Source organism: Pseudorasbora parva, chromosome 23 (genome assembly GCF_024679245.1).
Source record: "Pseudorasbora parva isolate DD20220531a chromosome 23, ASM2467924v1, whole genome shotgun sequence".
NCBI classification, from domain to species: Eukaryota; Metazoa; Chordata; class Actinopteri; order Cypriniformes; family Gobionidae; genus Pseudorasbora; species Pseudorasbora parva.
This window is the reverse complement of record NC_090194.1, coordinates 27456218-27477155: the sequence shown is the minus strand read 5'-3', so window position 1 is coordinate 27477155 and position 20938 is coordinate 27456218. Positions and strand designations below refer to the sequence as shown.

The 20938-nt window shown below is 37.7% G+C and overlaps 1 protein-coding gene across 4 annotated transcripts in view; it reads left to right on the top strand.

Moving 5' to 3' along the window:
• Positions 1 to 20938, top strand: part of usp25 (ubiquitin specific peptidase 25) — a 143139-nt gene that overhangs the window by 52310 nt on the left and 69891 nt on the right. For all 4 annotated transcript variants that reach the window (XM_067432980.1, XM_067432982.1, XM_067432981.1 and 1 more), the window contains exons 26-27: positions 1268 to 3269; positions 20523 to 20665. In XM_067432980.1, coding sequence (XP_067289081.1) covers positions 1268 to 1446 — 179 coding nt within the window. In that variant the 3' untranslated portion in view covers positions 1447 to 3269; positions 20523 to 20665. The remainder of the gene's footprint in view (positions 1 to 1267; positions 3270 to 20522; positions 20666 to 20938) is intronic.

The following is a 20938-nucleotide window of genomic DNA, read 5'->3' as shown; positions in this document are numbered from 1 at the left end:
AACAATTCTTCCAAATTCACTGATTTATTTAGGAACTAGGGCTGGGTGATATATCGAATATTAGCGATAATATCGCAATAATTTTGACAACAATGTCAAATTTGAAAATTTCGTGAATATCGAATATTTCAAATTCAACATGCATACTTTCCCAAAGAACGTTACCAGATAATGCAGAGGTATGCTTCCACCATTCACTAAACATTGGAAGCAGAAGAGTTAAATATATATATATATATATATATATATATATATATATATATATATATATATATATATATATATATATATATATATATAATATAATATATATATATATATATATATATATATATAATATATATATATATACATGCAGCGCATGACAAAGAAAGAAACAGATAATAATAATAATAACGTGGCACAGGACGTGCTCGCGCTGCTGGACTCTGACCTGAAGCGCGCACGCGCCTTTTAGACAACATACAATTGCGATGCAGTTCTTTTGTGGGTTATTGGGTTTCAATGGTCAAACAAATGTAAAAATGCGCGTCCTGTTGAGTATTCAGGTAAACACAGTAGTGTATGTCTTTAGTGAACGTACACATGGTTGACTGCGAAATTGTGTTACAATGAATTTGGTCCGTGAAAGTCTTATAGGGTCGGACCTTATATTCTTTGTAATTTAATGTTACTCAAACAACACTGAAAAAATAGAAAACCATGCAATGCCACCCCAATCAGTGTAGCCTAATTCTAATTAATAGAATGAAGATTTATTTCTAGACTTGCTACTGTTAAATAGACCCGCTGTAGCTGGAAATAAAGCACTGTTTTTGTCATATTGTTTGAAATTTATGTTTTGCTTATTTAAAAAAAATCTATTGTAATTATAAAGGTACATTTAAAAAATATTAAATTACTCGTATCATGAAATAATATTCTGTTTACTACATTTAAACATTTTGTATTTAATTTTGTTCTATCTAAATAGTTTTTGTTGTTTTTAATGGGGGCAAAAGAAAATATATAGTTTTTATTTAAAAGCAATAGCAAACATATCGAGATATATATCGAATATTGTAAAAATGTTGACAATATCGAGATATAATTTTTTTTTTTGATATCGCCCAGCCCTATTAGGAATGTGTGGATCATAGACGTGCTACGTAGAAAAATTACTTCATATATGAATCGATTTTCCCCCTACCCCTAGTAAGGCCCCCTTAAAGATACTTTGAGCTTTTTATGTGCCACACACACTTAAACTTGTCATTTCCTTCACCAGCTAATCTTCAGGAGAAGCTCACCGACTTCCTGCCCAAGCTGCTCGACTGCTCGACCGAGATCAAAAGCTTTCACGAGCCGCCCAAACTCCCATTGTACTCCACGCTGGAGCTGTGCGAGCGTTACGGCCGGGTCATGACGTCACTCACCCTGAGTCGGACCCCTGCAGACGGCAGATGAGCTGCGCAGGATTCATTTCGCCTCCACTAACACATGCCTTCCTTAAAGCAGGGCTTTCCCAAACCTACCGACTTTTCCTTTCTCTTTTGCTGCTAGAGATTTTAACTTTATCCTTATTGGTATTATTAATATTATTTTGAGGATTCTGTTATATTTTAAAGCTAATGCAACAGTAAGAACCGAGCAGTGTGAAACCAAGCAGAGACAAAGAAGTACAGTTCACCCAAAAATGAACAGGTTGGCACCTCATGTTTTCAAAACCCGTACGAAAAGGAGATATCTAGCAGAACGATCAAGCTGCTGGAAGTGGATGGGGACCAGAGACGACCGAGGTCACCATTTACATGAGTTGTATTGGAAAAAAAGAAAGTCATATGAGTTCTAAATGACATGCGAGTAAAGAAATGGCAGCGGATTTTCATTTTTGAGTGAACTAGAGTGGTATAGCGGTGCTTTAGACAATGGCGCATGCAGCTTTAGCTTTGTGAAATGAGGTTGAGGATTAATTTCAATATTTAGTTTTATTTTGGTTTTACCCCCCAATCCCTTGTCACATCAGAAGCAGAACAACCTGCCACAACGCCCTCAGTTTATTACAGTGTTACTGCATTGTTTTGTTTTGTTTTTCTAAGGACAGTAAGACAAAAAGCTGGAGGTTTTCGGGTCGGGTCTGTGGACCTGACAACTGGGACTTTAACTCAAGTTTTAAGTGCTGTGGTTGGCAGCCATGGGACATACTGTGGCTTGTTAATACATTGAGAGAATAAAGTTTTATTTATGGCTCTTTTAGGCCAAATACATATTTTTTTAAATGCTCCTGATCTTTATTGAACTTCGCATTGAATGAATTGTGCTGTGCTACTTTGGGTATCTCAAAGAGAACAGAGTGTTTTCTCCCCATGGACTCGGATAGATTTGCTTGCACCTGAATCTTTTTTAGACTCTTCTTTGAGTTTGTTTTACCATAAGAAGTTTCATAGATGCCGAAAAATCCAGGTATTAGGTAAAAAGGCACAAACACTATTGCTGTCCCAAAGAAAACTGATGGACACCATACTACACTGAAGTTCACAGTACTATACTATACTACAGTCCATCGCTGTGCATTCATAGTATAATGTGCACAGTAAACATGCTTTGTTGCATGGTTTCAAGATAGCTTTAAAGGGGATTTGATGCCAAGCATCAACTAGAACTAAAAGTTTAGTATTCACACTGGTGGGAAAACTGGATGGATGCACTCAACATTACCTTTGTACATACACCTTTATGTTTGTGTCAAAAAGTGTGATTTTTTTTGTTTTGTTTCTTTTTTTGTTTGTTTGATCAGAGCAGCTTGTTCAATGCACATGACTTTAAAGGCTATTAAACGAAGCTGACACAAATAAACAAACCAAAACTCACTGTAAATGCATGATTCTCTGATTTAATGCACTGATCCACACATTTGGGGGAGGGGTGTATGACAGTGACCACGCCCACACATTTGTAAACTCCCAGTCGGTTATTATTCTTAGTCTAAGCAACATGGTACAATACAAAATATGTACAATTCTGTGAAGTTGTCATGGTTTCTGTGTTTTATTGTATTGTATTCGATTGCTCCTCCCTTTCTGCCTGAACTGCACCCAGTGACCCACTTTAGAAACAAGGTCACTGATGGAAAGATGCAGAACAGTCCTTTATCACTAGGAGACTAGCCAAAGACCTGCCTGCATGCTAAACAGAAACTAACGAATGGAATGACCAAAGGCACTACATTAGATGTATTCTAATATGTGGATTGAAAACATACCATAATCCATTACCCATAGTGCATGAAGGTAAGAAAATGTGTTGTAGCATTATTTTTTTTATAAATAGTATTTGTATGTGGCAATGCTTTTTGTTTTGTTCAGGGTGGGATAGTGCTTAAAACCTGATTTCGATAAAATCAATTAGTCATAATATTCAGTGCTCATATAATTTACTGATTAAAAAAAATATGCCAGTGTTGTGTTGAGATGTTGCGCGTGACGTCAGTTTGGCGCGAATCAGGCAATTTATGGCGGCGCTGAGCTTGCGCTGGCTTACATTTTTATATTTCAACGATGTTTGTTGTTTTGTTGCAACAAAACCATATTTTAATCCTCTCTACGTAATATTTAGGCCAAACGAGGAACCGTTCTGCTCTGGCATGCACATGAATAATACAAGTAAGGTAATGAGTTTATTTGAAAAAAAATTGTCGAATTGTTTACATCAAACTAAACAACCCATGAAATATATTAACGGATATAAGTTAAGTTACTTTAAAGCCCAAGCGTACGTGTGTGTGTGTGTCTGTGTAACGTTAAGTATAACGTTATAATCTGCGGTCGATGTTATGACACTTGAAGACTTTCAAGAAGTTAACTTAGTTCGGGGGAAAATGTTGGTTTGTAGTTATTTATATCTAATTTTTCTTTTATTCTTACAATAACTTACTGCTAACAGGGTTAATTGGATGAATTTAAAGAATGAGATCGGTTATCATAATTTATAATTAATACCATTGAGACTTAAATGTATTACATACATATTAATTATATAATCAGGGTTTTTCCTGGCTCAAAGCAAAGTTGGTAAAGTTATGATCACAGCTAAAGAAAATAAATTTTACAAACGCGTGTTTTAGTTATTTTAATAATATCCCCACATTTTGCAAGACATGTTATAAAGATACATTTGTTTATTATGGTGCACTTTAATATGTCTATAAGAGCTCTAAACCATATTCAGTCTGCAAATTGAACAAAGTAAAAGGTCTGTGCACTGGCTTTTATCTGAATTTTGAAGGGGACTAGGGCTTGTGCACTAGAGATGTGCAGATCAGCTCTATTACCTGAAGCTGCTGTTAAAAATTTAAATCATCCGCCTGTCAACTGCCCGAACCTATGATAATCTCTGATCTAAATCTGATTATCACGTTTCAATCTTAAGCATGATGACATGGTTACTAACACGTCACACTACAGTATAGGCGCTTTTAAATTAAATTTTTTAAAATAAAAGTTCTTCTTTGGCTAATTTATATTTCATTAATAGCCTAAACAGGCTTTACTTAAATTGCTAGCGTTTCATTACATAATTGTTGGGAAACAATTATCAGAATCATTTCTGTTAAGTTTGTGTATATTTTCCGTTAAAGCTGTTAAGTTATAAAGCAATATCACATGTAACCACCATAAACATTGAATACAAATAGCCAAATTGCAATATATGATATTCTTGACACCTCTGCTGTACTCCATCACACAGTGTGTGTTTTTTGATTGTCTGATTGTTGCTAGGATGACAAAAGTAAAATGTTACATTTTTAGGTTGGTCTGACTCAGCGGTCTAAAAAAAAGACATCGTGGTTGACATCACTGCCGGAATAAGTATGATTGCCAATCAAATCTAAGAAGGCGGGGCATACTGCGAATTCCAACTGTAAACCCTAATGCTCAAAATAATTAATTGGTTTGAGTAGAGCCAACTCTAATTAAACAAATTAGTTCAAACTAATTAACTATTATGAGTATCTAGACCTTTATTTTTCTTTTGAGTTCACAAAACACATTTTAAGTAATCTGAAGGTTCATTGTTTTGAGGTTTATGTGCTTGTTTCTTTTAATTTAGACTGCACTGAGATTTCTATTTCCCAGCATGCTTTGCCATGACACTCAATAGGGACAGTAAAAGTGTTATATTATGTTTTTTGTGCAAGATTAATGTTAGGAGAATTAGTATAAAGTTTTGTAATGCTAGTTTAGAAGAGTTTCTGTTATTTTAGGGGGGTTTTCGTAGGGTAACCATCATGGTGACGAGTGGAGCATGACCTAAGGTTGAGAACAAGTAAGTTCAATGTATTATATTACTGTCCTCATTCAGCAAGTGCTATGTTATGCTAATGTTTCCAAAACATTGTGTAACCAATTAGTAAGGTGGCATTAACTAGTTAAAACTAGTAGAAATTTCCACTACTTCAAATTTGAGATTACATGATATTTTTTCAAGTTAAATGTATGAATTAGCTTAATTAAATAGTTTAGGTTCAGGGTAATTATAATTAGGGATGGTGAAAACTAAACATTTTCTTGACCGACCACCGAGCCTCTAGCCTAGAAATCTAGACGCACCCTAGCGGCAGCAAATTTAATCTGCCCGCAAGTGTCATCTAGGAACTCTCAATACCCTTCTGAGCTGTATTCCTCTCAATCTGGACGGGCCAATCACATCGTGTATAGAGTCGGCAGGCGGGGCCATAATGACGACGGCCGAGTTGCGTTTGCGTGCTTCTAGTAAACACAGAAACTGGCGAACGGCGGTGGTCTTTCGAATCAGCTTTGACTGTGACTCTAGAAGACTTGGAGTTAAGTTTTTCTCTGAGAAAAGAACAAAGAACGGCACTGAAGTCATTCTTAAAAAGGGAAGATGTGTTCGGAGTTTAGCCGACCGGATACGGTGAATGTTTAATCAGTCAGCAAACTCTGTTTCACCTTCGTTGCTCTGGTTGGTTGTAGCGCTATCCTATCACGTGCAGAGGGAGTTTGAAAGACAACCGTTTATCCCGCCCCTCGGATTGAGCCCTGTCATGGTGAGTTTCCAGACCAAACATCTTGATGTGGGTCTGGCTTGTCAGGCTACTGAGCCTCATTAGGCGGTTGAAACCGGTTAACCGATTGGTTTGTAAATATGCTGCGCTATTTGAAATAACAGCCGCGAGCCGCGCCTGCAATTTCGCAACTCTGTCGCATCTCTATCATCTGTCTGCCGCTCTGCCTCCCGCTCTCTCACACACACTGTCCCACTCACATCACTTTTTTAAAAATCCCCTACAGTGCGAAACATGAGTCCCGCAAACGCGGCACTGAGGAGCTTGTTTGTAATCGACAAACAAATGGCTCCTTAGTTTCGAAACGGTTTGGGTACAAGGTGATCGCGTTGAAAATAAAGGCATTTGTCTAGCGTTAGAAGCTCATTTCAAACATTCATGGAATTGAATGGGCTCATTTAGGAAAATCACAGCTCCGAAGAGACGCCGCTTTAGTTCGAGGCAGTGCTAACAATAATAAAGAAAGATGATGATCAACACTTTATGTGTTACCACTGAAATGTAGATGTATTATATTTCCAAATGTAAGCCCATCTTATGTGGAATGCACGCTTCATACTGTCGTCTACCCTGGCTCTAACCTCGAGTGTTTTAGCCTGTTTACTTTTTGCAAACCTTGTGAGAGCACAAACCCAAACGCTGTGACCTCGCGCCAAATGTTTTTATTGGTTTATTAAGTAGCCTACAAACAGGCGAGTTATGAAAAATTGAGTGTGAGGGATTTGTTCACTACACACAAAAAGATTTTGGAATGAGATGGCTAACTGTAGTAGCGTTTAGTCCACTGTCTATAATAGCCTAATTTAGAGATCACTTTTTTTTTTAAACCGACAACCGCGTTGATACGGTCAACCATCGGTCGAACGGGCATCAGTTAACATCCCTAATTACAATGTATGATTACAAAAAAGAAATCTGCAAGTTCTGCTTACTTAAACTTTACATGTCTTAACTTTTTAAAAAAAATAGGCAACTGATTGCCTAAATTTTTTTGAGCTCTGCCAACTTATTCAGCAAAGTGTAGCATTGAAAAGAGAGCATCGTAGCTAAACACTTAAAGGACAACTACGGTGAGAAATGAACCTAGAGGTAATTAACAGATGGTTACAAAGTAGATCGTTCTCTGGGATGCGTTTTCTTGAAAATCGAATGTAAAGAGTTTTATCTCTAAAAACAGATTAGCTTATAATGCTTGTCTATGGGGCACAGAGTAGAGACAGGGTGGTAAAATTAAATCGCTAGTTAATACCACTAACAAGGCTCAAAATAGCCTCACACTAACACAGTAGCATAATGAGGGTCCCTACATGCAAACCGAAGCATTGAGAACTTTGTAAGAGTACAAACAGTTTAATAAGAAGATACGTTGTAAACATAGTGCCTTACACGTTCACGGACAGGCACCATCTCGAAAAACAGTCTCGATGAATCGATCTACGAGCGCTGTTCTAAGTGAGCTGGTCGATAGGAATTAAGTTTGTGAAATGTAATAACATGGACATTTATTTATTTATTTATTTATTTATTTATTTATTTATTTATTTATTTATTTATTTATTTATTTATTTATTTTCTCTGTTGTGTTCAGTGTTTTCTTCCGAAAACAACGGACCATATGAGATTCCAAGTCACAGTTCATCACTTAGCAGAGCTCTCGTCGCTCGATGAGTCGAGACTGTTTTCCAAGATGGCGCCTGTCCGTGAACGCGTAATGCAGTATGTCTATAAACTGTCTTCTTATTAAACTGTTTGTACTCTTACAAAGTTCTCAATGCTTCGGTTTGCATGTTGGGACCCTCATTATGCTACTGTGTTAGTGTGAGGCTATTTTGAGCCTTGTTAGTCGTATTAACTAGCGATTTAATTTCACTACTCTGTGCCCCATACACTCGTGTTATAAGCTAATCTGTTTTTAAAGATAAAACTCTTTACATTCGAGTTCCATGAAAATGCATCCCAGAGAACGATCTACTCCGTAACCATCTGTTAATTACCCCTAGGTTCATTTCTCACCGGAGTTGTCCTTCCCCACCCCTCCGTTTCGTTGAAAACGAAAGTAAAAGTGACGCACGTTCCGTGTCTTTATTAAGATCAACGCATTAATGATTTATCTCTCATTCACCTTCAAGTAATTGGAATGCTATTTTTTTATTACTTGGACCGCCCGACCCGCGGATAACTGCAATCCATGCATCACTATCGAACGGTTCGAGAATGGACACAGGCCGGCAACCTGCAATAGAACCGTGTGTGTGAAAATGGGTATCTGAGCATGTGACTGCCTGTCTTGAGTTTTGTCGACAGATGAAGGCAGCACGAAATTTGATTGAGGTGGCCACCTTGTAATTCCCTATGCAGGAAAAACCCTGCATAATGTAATAATGTTTAATAATATAAATCATTAATCATTAATGAAAGTGTTACCCTATTCGTTTTTTTTTCTTGGACAGCAACCATACAAAATATATTTTGATGCTTATTTTAAGTTTTGCAGTTTTGCTTAATGCAATTTTAGGAATGGATTAATCCAGGGCCTTAACCACCACCCATAATCCCCTAGTATATCCATAATAGTGGTCGATCAATGTGGGTTCAGTCGTTGATTCTTCAATTATCACATTTGTTCACTCCTGATCCTGAATATGTGCATTCAACCTTGGATTAGTCTTCAAACTGAATTTCCTGCAGAGCTGGTTTACTGAGACCATGTTAATCTGTGAAGGGATTTATCTGCTTATGTCTCATTATCTAACCACGTCCAGACAACCGGAACTGTTGCTTACCTTGTAATTGAGTTTTTGTCCCCTCGTCTTTCTTCTTCACTTCAATGAATCATTGCTTTCTGATGCTTTCGGAGGGGGGGTCTTTTTTTATTAGTTTGTCTTCAAAAGGTCAGGCGGTGTATCTGTTAAACATGATGACTTGTCCTGACTGTTGACTGTCACACTCTGTTGATAACAGCCTGCCTGTTTCTATGGTGATACTTCATTGTCTGACTGTCTAGACACCCGGTGACACCTGACACGTCGAGCCCGGGGGTCGCGGTTGGCCGTGCGAGTCAAAAATCGAAGGCTCAGCTGCCCTCTGCGTCTGTTGTAGGTCCACAGAGACATTAGCAAATACATTGCAAAATGCAGGGGCCTGTTTAAATCACTGCTTCTTTTAATAATGGAAGGCCATTTTTAATCCATTTTACTGAATGATGTTCTTTTGTATTTTAATAGAAATTTTCAGTTTTTGTTTGATTTTTTTTGTACTTGTGTAATTTTTATTCGTTTTTTCTGATATTTTGTCTTTCTGCGATATATATATATATATATATATATATATATATATATATATATATATATATATATATATATATAAATTCACCAGATTATTTGAATAGCTCTATTTGCTATTTGAAAAGAATTAATCATTCTAGAATCTAGAAAAAAATAAATTGTATGTTCTTTTTAACCACGAATGCTCAACTTCAACGTTTGATTCTTCCCGGCGTATGATGTCATCACGCCGGAAAGGTCACATGTGATATAGGTGGAAGTACCGACTCAGTGACGAAAAACTCATGTTCTCTTCACAATTGAAAATCGTCTGACATTGATTTTGCACGTTCATTTTAACACTGGGTCTGTACTTCCATGTTCATATCAGGCGTGACCTTTCCGACGTAATGACGTCAAACGCCGTGAAGATTCACAACACTGAAGTCAAACATTCGTGGTTAAAAAGTATATAAATTGTTATTTTTTTCTTGAAAATGACAGATCGTTTCGCTAGATAAGACCCTGTTCTTCGTCTGGGATTGTTCAGAGCCTCTGAAGGCCTTTGAAACTGCTTTGATTTGGATCTGTGAAAAATATTATATGTCGCCTGACGTCATCATACTCAATTCTAGTCAGAATATAAGTCTGATACTGCTCCACTGAGCTGTGATTATGGGGCATTTCAACTGAGCGGCAACCTCCCCCAGTTTCTTTTTAAGCCAATATGGAAGTGACTTAAACTGCAATTCCTCAACTGGCCACTAGAGACAGGCTCCAGAAGGGAGCAGAATCTCATTGAGCCCCATGTTTAAATTTCCCAATTTTACAGCAGAAAAAAACATGTTTACACCCTGGTACAAATTGTGGTTTTGGACTATACGGCAAATTTTGTCCTTCATGACAACTGTTATTTTTATTTTTATAACTCATTAGTTTATATTTTATAAAGCCTTAAAGTTCTGCATAATTAAGGGCATGGCCACTTTGATTGACAGGTGGATAGCCATTTATCCACTGTCTGTTAGGCATCGCGTCACCTCAGCTCCGCCCATGTCCCGCCTCTTTGCCCATTTTCTGGCGTGATGTGCTGCCTAGATGGCAACGGCCAGCTCATCTCTAATTTACGCTTTAAAACTGCTCTTAAGAATCCTATGGGTGACATCACGGAACTACATCCATTTTTTTTTTTTCAACCAAACCAGGAAAGAAAATGCCTTTGCACTCAATTGGATAGACCTACAACCAGTCAGAGCAATTGACACATTGTAATGACACATTGTAGTGGGAAATTCAGATCATTTTACGGATTCAGATCTTAGAATCTCGTTCATCAAACAAGCTTCAAAAATCTTTTTTTTTTTTTTTTAAGTAATTTCATTAATTTCAGCACAATATAATTAAAATGTCACTTTAAATTCCCCAACACATCTAGTAATTATGCGTTGATCACATTTGGAATAAAAAATAAATTATAAGCGAATGCGGCCAAGGCCAAACTTTTAAGAAAGAAATGTTTCATTAATTGCTTAGCTGGGTCTTCAGGCTATGCAGTCTGTTAGTTCACTTCACCTCTGAATCCGAGTCGTACTTTCTTTTGTCATGACACTTTAATCATGTCTGTCTTTTCCGCGGAGAGATTAGTACACTTCTCCTATCTTCGGGTTTGAGTCGTTAGTTCCGTCATCATTCTCTGATATGGGCCAAGACTGCCCCATATGCAATCTGTGCAGTCCTGAAAACAGAACTGATTAGTTCACTTCTCGAGTCTTCGGGTTCAAGTCATTCGTTCACCAACTCACAGGCTGAATGCTGAAGATCCTGTACAGAACCGATAGCATTTAGCGCATGCACGGTCAATACAAAATGAACGAATCACTCTCTGAGACAACTCGTTGTCATATTTAAGATTAGTTCATTAAGAATGAATCGTTCATGAACGACACATCAGTAATGCACAGTTGTCAACAGAACTCAACTGCATGCACCCTGGAAGAAGTGGAAGAAGATGAGGGGCAAATGATCTTTGCCGGTGTTGTAAAAAAAATGTAAGGATACACAGAGTACTTACCAACACGATCATCATTTTAAGAGAAATGGCAAAGGTGAATGCATACGAACAAGTTCTCCGTTTAGGATTAGAAGGAATTCAACCCAGGCGCTCTTTAGTGACGTGGATGATTGCGTTACTGTTTGTCATCTGTTCATCATCGTATAGGCTAAAGCCGCCCTGACAATTTGATTGGTCAGAACAGCTCGGGTTCGAGCATAGTTGCTCCACAACGGATCAAGTCCAGACTGAACTTCCCGACCTCGAATGTTGTGAGCGGGGCAAAGTCTTGCTGGCATCCAGGCAACATTATATGGAGAAATATTCTGGATGTTTTTCTAAAAACAAAATAAAAATTACTATAAAAATACACTCATGACTCAGTTAAAGTCCCCCTGTGGTGAAAATTAACTTTTTTAAAGTTGTTTATCTGTCTGTGGTCCTTTTAATATGCTTAAAGACAAACCATGTGCAAATTTATAAGTCAACACCAATGCTGTGTATTTTCTTTTTAAAACCACAGTGATTTACAGAAAATATCAAAAACATGGTTTGAAATTGCTGGTGTTCCTTACGTTAAAAACTACCTTGTAACCAATAATGTAAATGTATGGGTGGGCTTTAACATACCATTAACTATGCTGCGAAGCAGGGGAGTCTCGAGAGAAGCCAAGATGCCCCGGTATGTTTTTATGTTGTTAAGAAAAATCGGGTTGTGAAATTTAGCAATATAGCTGGTGTATGATGTATATATACAGTGTTATAATGAACTATGCCTTTCTCTACTGGCGTTCTTTTCTGGTGAGTTGTTCAAAGTATTTCTAAGGATACCGATTGATAAAAGTCAGATGTGACTGACTCTGAGATGGCAAACGGGAACATGGTTTGTGTAACATTAGCAAGACATTATTAGCTGTTAGATAACAGTCAAGCAAAAGGCTAATCATATTAATAACCGTTATGTGTCTGACGTTGTAAAGAGCGATACCATTGTGGAGCGTTAACCTTAGTAAGTTGAGGTTGAGTGGATCTCTGAGCTGATGTGAGTAAGTTGAGGCAGTTGATCCTCGTATACTAAATAAAGAAAGGGTGTTGTGAAAAAGAGACTCAAGCTATTTTAAGGCATGAAGACTTTTTTACAGGAAAAAAAAACATTTAAATATGCCATTTTGGCGATCAAAGATGAGTTTTAAGGCATAGAATGATGCAGGGTGACTTTAAAGACCAACTGAAGTGCCTTGAAATGCTCAGCATTATTTAATGTGTTGAAGTCATTTCCCCTGATATGGCTCCAGCTTTTAGCAGCTCCTCCCCTTTTTTGAAACAGCCAATAGCGTTTCGTTAATACCACAGTTTGACTAGAGCCTTTCTGGAAAGCCAGAGTTGCCTTTTAATCTCTAAACGTTATCATCATAATCTTTTCTATATCGCTTTGAAATACAGAATTCTATGCAGAATTTAAATGGGTCCGATATGTTTTGTTGTCTCCGCCGACTCGAATCCGCGCTGAATCCGCGCTGTGGTCTCGTATCTCTAGTCAACGGTTCTGGTTTAGACTATGTGTATGGGTGCATGAAACTTATGTGAAACCAAAATTAATTGAATATTCAATGGTCTGAATATTTTCCTATTGCATATATTATGGGCAATGTACCATTCACCATGTAGAAAATAGTAAACTTGTGAACAACTGACTGATTTTAGCCGCAGCTTCAGCATCTATTTATGCTGTAGGAGTTGGGACGCTTCAGATTCTAGAAAGAATTTGATTGAACAGTCTGTGATGTCATCAAAATCTGTGATTCATTTTAACAGAAGTGAGAGACTGTAAGTTTTGCATACTTATATCTCTTAAATGTGAATATTGTCATTGTTTTGGAACAAACCAGCTTATTCCTAACCTAAAGGCTAATCATAATAAAAGCTAAAAAAAAAAAACGTTTGATTTCAGGTGGCCTTTAAGCTTTAGTGCTCAAAAAGGATATAAGTAAACCGGTATCCCTGTAAAAAGGTCTCTTCATTATAACAGATAAATAAAATAGTTACGTAAAATGAAATGGTCAAAGGCTAATTGCACTGGACGTGGTGATGTCGGCTTTATCACCAAGTGCAGTCATGTTCTCATCTCATATATAAAACACCTACAATTCACACCTACTTGCTAATGCACTTGCATTCATGTTAAAGAGGTTTGTTGACAAGTTAAGTAAGGGCAAAACCATAGACTAAAAAAATATGGACGTAGTGTCTGTGACATCACTCATAGGTTTCTGGTGGTGTATTACAGAAAGATCTTAACTTTAGACCGACTTTTTTTTAATTTACTATATTATCTGTTTGGTAACCATGGCAATTTCAGTTAGGACCTCATTTAGGACAAAAGAATATTACAGAATGACATTTCTTAAGTGCATAATCTTATCTTAACTAAATGGATAGGAAACAGGTATTACAGAAGCATCCTATCTCGACAAACTTTAGGACAACTTCACTGATGCCCTAACTTCAAACCTTTTTGAAATCCAACAGTAAAAACCCCAGTACAAAAGCCTTTTTCAAGAATGCCGTTACATTTGTCAATTTTACAAAGTGAAGAGCAGCGACGTTTGATGGTGGAGAGACTTTTGTAGTCCCCAGAAGATGTGCTGCGCTTTGATCATAAAATACTCGTAAATAATTACAGACTCCCACTACACTCCCACTTTTGTAGTTAGTTGACGAATTGCGACCAACAGAGGCCAAGGAGACGTCACAGAACTACGGTCATTCTTTAAATGAGGCTTTTGGCTTTTTATTTTTAATTTTTTGCAAAAGGCGTTTTATAAAACAGGCGTTAACTTTTCAGTGGAGCTTAGAAAAATTTCAATCTGCCACACAGGAATAAAAGCATGCCGTTGTTTCTCCATTTTGATTTTTGATGTACCTCAGGAGCAGTTTGCGCATTGTTGGTTGCTTGGTAACAGACCTGACAGTTGATTGCCGAACTCCATAGAACGGTTTAAGATTTCCTAGCTACAGATAAGATGAAATTTTGTAAGATAGGATACAAATCCTACATATAAGATTTTCTTCTGTAATACAAAATTGTGAAAAATTCTAAATTAACTTATCATTTCTTAAGTTAAGACCTAAGATAGAAAGTTTCTGTAATACGCCCCCTGAAGAGCAGTTTTTAAGCATAAATTTGGCCGTTACCATTTTTGCAGCACGTCACTCCAGAATAACAGAAAATGGGCAAAGAGGTAGGACGTGGCTGGAGCTGATGTGTCGTGATGACTAACAGACAGCAGGCAATTCACCTGTCACTCAAAGTGGCCACACCCATAATAATGTAGAACTTTAAGGCTTTATATAATGTAAATGAATGAGTTATAAAAAACTAAAAAAATCCCCCCCTCACAGTTGTCATGAAGGGCAAAATTAACCGTATAGACCAAAACCACAATTTGTACCAGGCTGGAACCTTTTTCTTTTTTTTTTTCTTTTTTTTTGCTGTAAAGTTGGGCATTTTAACATGGGGCTCAATGAGATTCTGCTCCCTTCTGGAGCCTGTCTCTAGCAGCCAGTCGATGAATTGCAGTTTAAAGGGAGGGTGAAATGCTGTTTCATTTAAAGACTTGGATTCCCATCCTAAACATAGACAAAGTTTCAAAAACTAATGTTGGACATTTGATGGAGTATTTCTGTGTTAAAAATACTCCTTCTGGTTTCTCACAAGTTTCGGAGAGTTTTTTTCGAGTATGGCTCGGCTTGACGTTAATAGAGCGGAAGGTCCTTGTATGGGCCGTACGGGCTCTTCTCCCGGTAGGGTGCGCGCGCGCGCGTGACTAGAGCGAGAGAGGAAATGCACGCCCATACACTCCCGCCGCGCTCCACTTTATTCCTATCTGTGACATCAAGCGACTTCAACGCTTCAGCACAGCAAGTCACTGCTGTCAGGACTTCACCAAATCATACCAAAGAAGTGTGTTTTTGACGGAGCGGTCCCAGCGATAAAGGTTCGGTCCTGCTTTGGAAGCAGCCGGTGAGTAAAACTGCTTCAAATGTCTATGCAGTTGTCGCGTGAGTAAACATCAGTAAACTACAAGATCGCGTGCTTCGTCATTCAAATGCGCTAACGGACTCCATTGTTTGTATAACGTTACACTAGTCTGACGTGCAAAAACGTTTTGCTTGCTACTGCTAAGGATTAGTCGCATACAATAGTCCATAAACTGAATCATGTCCTCATAAACTGCGAGTAAACACACACAAATGTTGATAGGCCACTAAATACAGTACATACCACAGAGACGGACGTCCTGATGTTGCTGTTTCTCCTGTTCAATTTATTTCAGCCTGGATCATATATCTATTAGCTGAGCTCGATAGCTATGGGGTTCCTCCACGCTTGAGGATGTCATCGCTTTGCGCGCTCGTCATTCTTTAGCTCCGCCCACATTTGATATGCCTCCAGGCGCTCGTTTTTTTCCGGAAAGACTCGGTACAGCCCATATTTATTTTATAAATATAATAAAACTAAAGACTTTGCAGAGATATGAAGGATGCAATACTACTCTGTAGGTACTCAAGATTGACATGAGATTGACTGAAACTGAGTGTTTCACCCCCCCTTTAAGTCACTTCAATATTGGGTTCAAGAGAAACCTGGGCAGGTTGCCGCTTGGGCAAAACACACAAGATATATTACCTTTAATGCCCTGTAGATGGTGATAGCACTTAATTTGTATCAGAAATAAACTGCTGCAGAAAAAGTTAAAGGAATTGTAAAACACGATTTAACTTTTCTAACTTAAGCTAGTGTGTAATGTTGCTGTTTGAGCATAAACAAAATCTGCAAAGTTACAACGTTCAAAGTTTAAAGCAAAGGGAGATATTTGCTTTTAAAGAAATCAATTTCTAAGGACTACAGCAAACGGCCGGTAGGGAACTACAGCCTTTTCCTCCAGACTCGCTGACATCAGCAGCTACAATAGAGATCGCTAATACATGTGCCCCGCCCACAGCTTGTGATAACTTGCTGATCATCAAACATGTGAACTAGGCGGTTAGCGAATCAGAACACAGCTGGGCCAGCTAACCAATCTGAGCCCACTGTATTTTTGAGGGACTGGCTTTATAGATCCCGAAAACCATCAGACCATTTTTACAAGGAGGGACAGAGCAGTGTAGAATAAAGGTAAAATATATATGAAAAATAATGCAATTTTTTAAAAACGAAGCATGAACACGTTACAGTGCACCCCACAAACACAATCAGGCCTTCGAAAGAATGTGTTTTACCACCCCTTTAAATGCCTAGTTCCTTCAAAAAAACAACAATAGGATTTGTTTTCTATTGGCTTTTGGATGATTGCTGTAAAAAGCTCTGTGCCCTAACAAAAGTGTTTGATACTTGTAAAGTTTTGTTCATAATGACAATCTTCACAATTGAACACAATTTAAATACAATTGTCGAAATAAAGCTAAATTTAGGTTATAAATTAACTACACCACATTTGAACAACTGCCAAACTTCAGACAAATATTTTAATCTTTATTAAAAATCTACAAGTAGGAAGGTTTGAGTCAGAGTACTTTGAAAGTGGACTTGAGTTTTCCAGTTTGGCGGGATGTTTTTAGTCCCGACAGCCTCAGTAGTCCCATTTACTTGTTAGTGGGATAATACTGATTATTAATATTATTATTATTTTTTATTTTATTTTTTTATTTTTTCATAGAATAAAATGGGAACATAATTGAGCTTGTATTAACCAAAGACTATCAGCCCTATTTTAACAATCTAAGCACATCGATTAAGCAAATGCACTTAGAATTACTTACTTGTACGAATCCACTTTTGCTAGGTGCCCTCGCGGCAGTAAACGTCATCAGAGAAGAGATGAGGGCACATGAATTAAAAAAAATAAAGAATTTATAATAAATACTGCAATATTCCATAAATAATACGAATCTGATTTCATTATTATGACTTTAACCAAAAAACGATTTAAAAAACTTTGGGACAGTGGAATCTGAAGTTAACAAATGCTACTAACTCCTTCCCGAGTTTTAGGACTAATTCCTGGAAAACACTATTTATTAATAATACATTTTTTTGTTCATCCCAAAATAAATGAATAGTTTCCTTTTTGCGGTTAAACTGTCACCTAAAGGTTTTTGCTTTTCAGCAAAAGTACCATAGGTTCAACACAACCCCCAACTGTATTATTTTGCTCCATTGCTGCAAATCTGGCGTTCTGCCATTTCAAATTCTGTTTAGGTAGAATTCCTATGATTTGCTTAATGATCACACTCTAAATCAGCTGTAAAAAAGAGAACTGAACAAATATGGCCACTCTATTGTCTTTTTTTTCTGCGCTGAGTCCCGTAAGATTGGCCGATTATCGCAGCACAGTGTTCACTGGCACTGGTTTGTTTCTTTTGTTATTATTTTATTTCAGACTGTCACAAATGATCTTTTCTGACAAAATTCAGGACCAGGAGCATAACTGTCTGCTAAAATATCCACGGTCCCTTGAGGCAGCCAGAGGCTGTTCTCTGAGAACCCGGCAGAAGAGGACATTCTGTTCAAAGCTATTCAATGGAGATATTTTTTGTTCAAGAGAGTTTTTTCCCTTCCTGAACTGAATATCAATCAACGGTCGTCGCTTTAGTGTGCTAAAGCTTGAGAAAAGGATCACGCCACCATTAGAAAAAATGAAATAAATAAAAGCACGAAAGAGCGAGAGTGAGAAAAATGAGGTGATATTGCCAGCCTTCGTGTTTAATGATGCTCTCTTCGAACTGCTGGCATCTGAGTGTCAGAGACTGTTATTTTACAGCAAACACTGCAGCACAGCGGGGTGCGTGGTTGTTGCGAGACGGGTCGGGACGGGGGCAGTCAGGTTGAGAGAGTTAGGGGGGCTCGGGGTGGTTTTGGGACCCTCTCAAGGTGCCTCTTCCATGGAAACGCAGCTGGCTGAACAAGATTCCCATCAGTCGACAAATAAGAGACAAGCTGGGCTCTCTCTCCGCACGGGCCACACTGTTACCAGGAGCCGACAGCCAATCGGGGCACCCCAGCAGCCTTGTTTCGACAAATGGCTCTTTTCTGTGACCAATCACAGGCGAGTAGCATTGTGACATCACACGATAATGAATTAGACTCATCGTAAAGCTTTTCAAAGTCTGATTGGCTCTCCAAATGAGTGATTCTGCCTCAGGAGTCAGAGCGGCATTGCTGATGGAAGGCCATCTCTCTTCACTATCTTTGTCCTGGTTGTGGGATTGCACAGTTGGGGCCTTTTGATCGGTCCCCATGTTTCCCAGCTCTGCATTTGGTTTTATTATGCATTAGTGCTGACCCTGACCAATCACTTTCCATCACCATAATTCTCTGATTACAGGAAATATGCCACGAGATGGATAAATAGCTCTTAGGTCGTTTCAACCCTGGACGGGTTCCAGAGTTTCACTTACCTCTGACGTGCCGTCAATCTCTCTATCTTTCTGTCCCTTTCTCTCTCTCTTTTTCAGATGCATAGATGGCAATCGATTCTTCACCAAATGACAGTAGAGAACTTAGAGACACTCTTTTTATTGGCATCGGTCAATATATCTGCCCATTGAGATATCTTTCCCTGTCAAGAGATATCTTGAAATATCTTTCCCCTTGAGTCAATTTCAAGTCTTTCATCTTCCTGAGTGAATAATGTGCCTTTTTCCATGTTTTTTAAAAAGAATACTATTTAGAATAAATAATGTTCATTTATGCAGTGTTGTGCATGTTCCACAACCACTAATGAACATCCTAGTTTATAAATGTATCTTGATTTGTAACTTGTCTACGCTATCAGCTAAAAATAATAAACCTTAAACAATAAATCTCTACCTGATCTCTGCAAAACATCTGCTTTGAATAAATACCAATGTATGCATCAATGTATGTCCATAAACTAGTACACTTAACACCTTGGATAAAAAGGTACATTTTTTGAGGCATAATTTCCAACTTTTGAACAAAATGAACTAAAAGATAGTTCTTTCTTCGGGTATTGGGTTTATTATTAGTTATGCAGACAATTTCTGATCTGGTTGGATAAGTTGCATGAACTTCTAGATTGTTGCTTTTCTTTTTCTAATTTCTTGCTCCTTTTTGCACCTCGATAGATAAACTTGTGTTGTTTCATGTTTGACTTTAGGGATATTTTTTAAATACTGCATTGCATGTTAGTGAGCAAAGCTGTAACTTTTAGTGAGCTGCGTCAGGGTTTCAGATCGCAGCTCTGCAGCCTGAATAACCCATATTTATATTATTCTGACAAATGCAGCAGAAAGTAGCTCTGGCCCTTAATATTTTAAAAAGTGGTTTAAAATTAATGTATCTAATTGTGGCCTATCTTCAGATGGTATTACATTTAATAATTATGGTGTGGTTTAAGTTTGGTTCTGTTTGTTGTTTGTGGAGTATCATTTTCTCACAATTAAAATGTGTAGATGCTTCATTCTAAAAGTAATCTCATTTAAAGGTGCAGTGTGTAATATATATGAGGTTCTATTGACATAAATTAAATATAATATAACTATGGTTTCAGATCTTGCGTAATGAACCATTATGTTTTTATTACCTTAGAATGAGCCATTTCTATCTCCATACACTGCGGGTCCCCTTACAGTGAAGTCACCATTTTGCGCCGCCATGTTTCTACAGTAGCCCTAAAAAGACAAACTGCTCTACACGGTGCTAGCTACTCTCTACTGTCTCAGATGAAGACATCTTTGTCCTGTGTTGGCCACTGTAGCTTCTCAATGTGCTTCGAAAGGGAGGGATTGGCGGTTGCAATTCGCAACCTCACCTCTAGATGCCACTATAATGTACACTGCACCTTTAATTGTTCACATTTCAACTTGTTTCAATTCAATCTTTTTTGCCTCCGTTCTCTTTAATTGTCTCTAAGCTGACCATGTATAGTAAGGGTTCAAAGGGTTATTATAATTTAATATTAATGTTAAAGTTCCCTTTATTTACAACAATTTTTCAAGTTACACCATGTGCTTAAAATGAGATTTGTGCCATAAAGTAAGTGCCAATTTGAATGATTAGACGTAATGTTCTGACTTCTAACGTTTTTACGATTATTCTTTCTTTATTTTTTTACTGCAGACACTTGAAACTGCAATGTGAGTGAAAAGATCCACAGCCTTGTTAGACATAATTTGAATTCTCCACATTCTCAGCTCGCCTCTCCTCGAGTGACCCGGCCAGCGCAGCAGCTGATATCTGGAGTTTAAGAGCTTCTGGAGAAGGTGACAAAAAACACTGAACACAGTTTTTTTCACTCTTTTTTTCTTCTTTGTTATATTGCAGCCATATGCTAAAATCATTTAAGGTAATTTTTTTCTCATTAATGTACACACAGCACCCAACAGAATTGTTGACATTTTTGCAGATTTATTAAAAAGAAGAACTGAAATATCACATGGTCCTAAGTTTTCAGACTCTTTGCTCAGTATTTAGTAGAAGCACCATTTTGATCTAATACAGTCATGAGTTCTTTATGGAAAGATGTAACAAGTTTT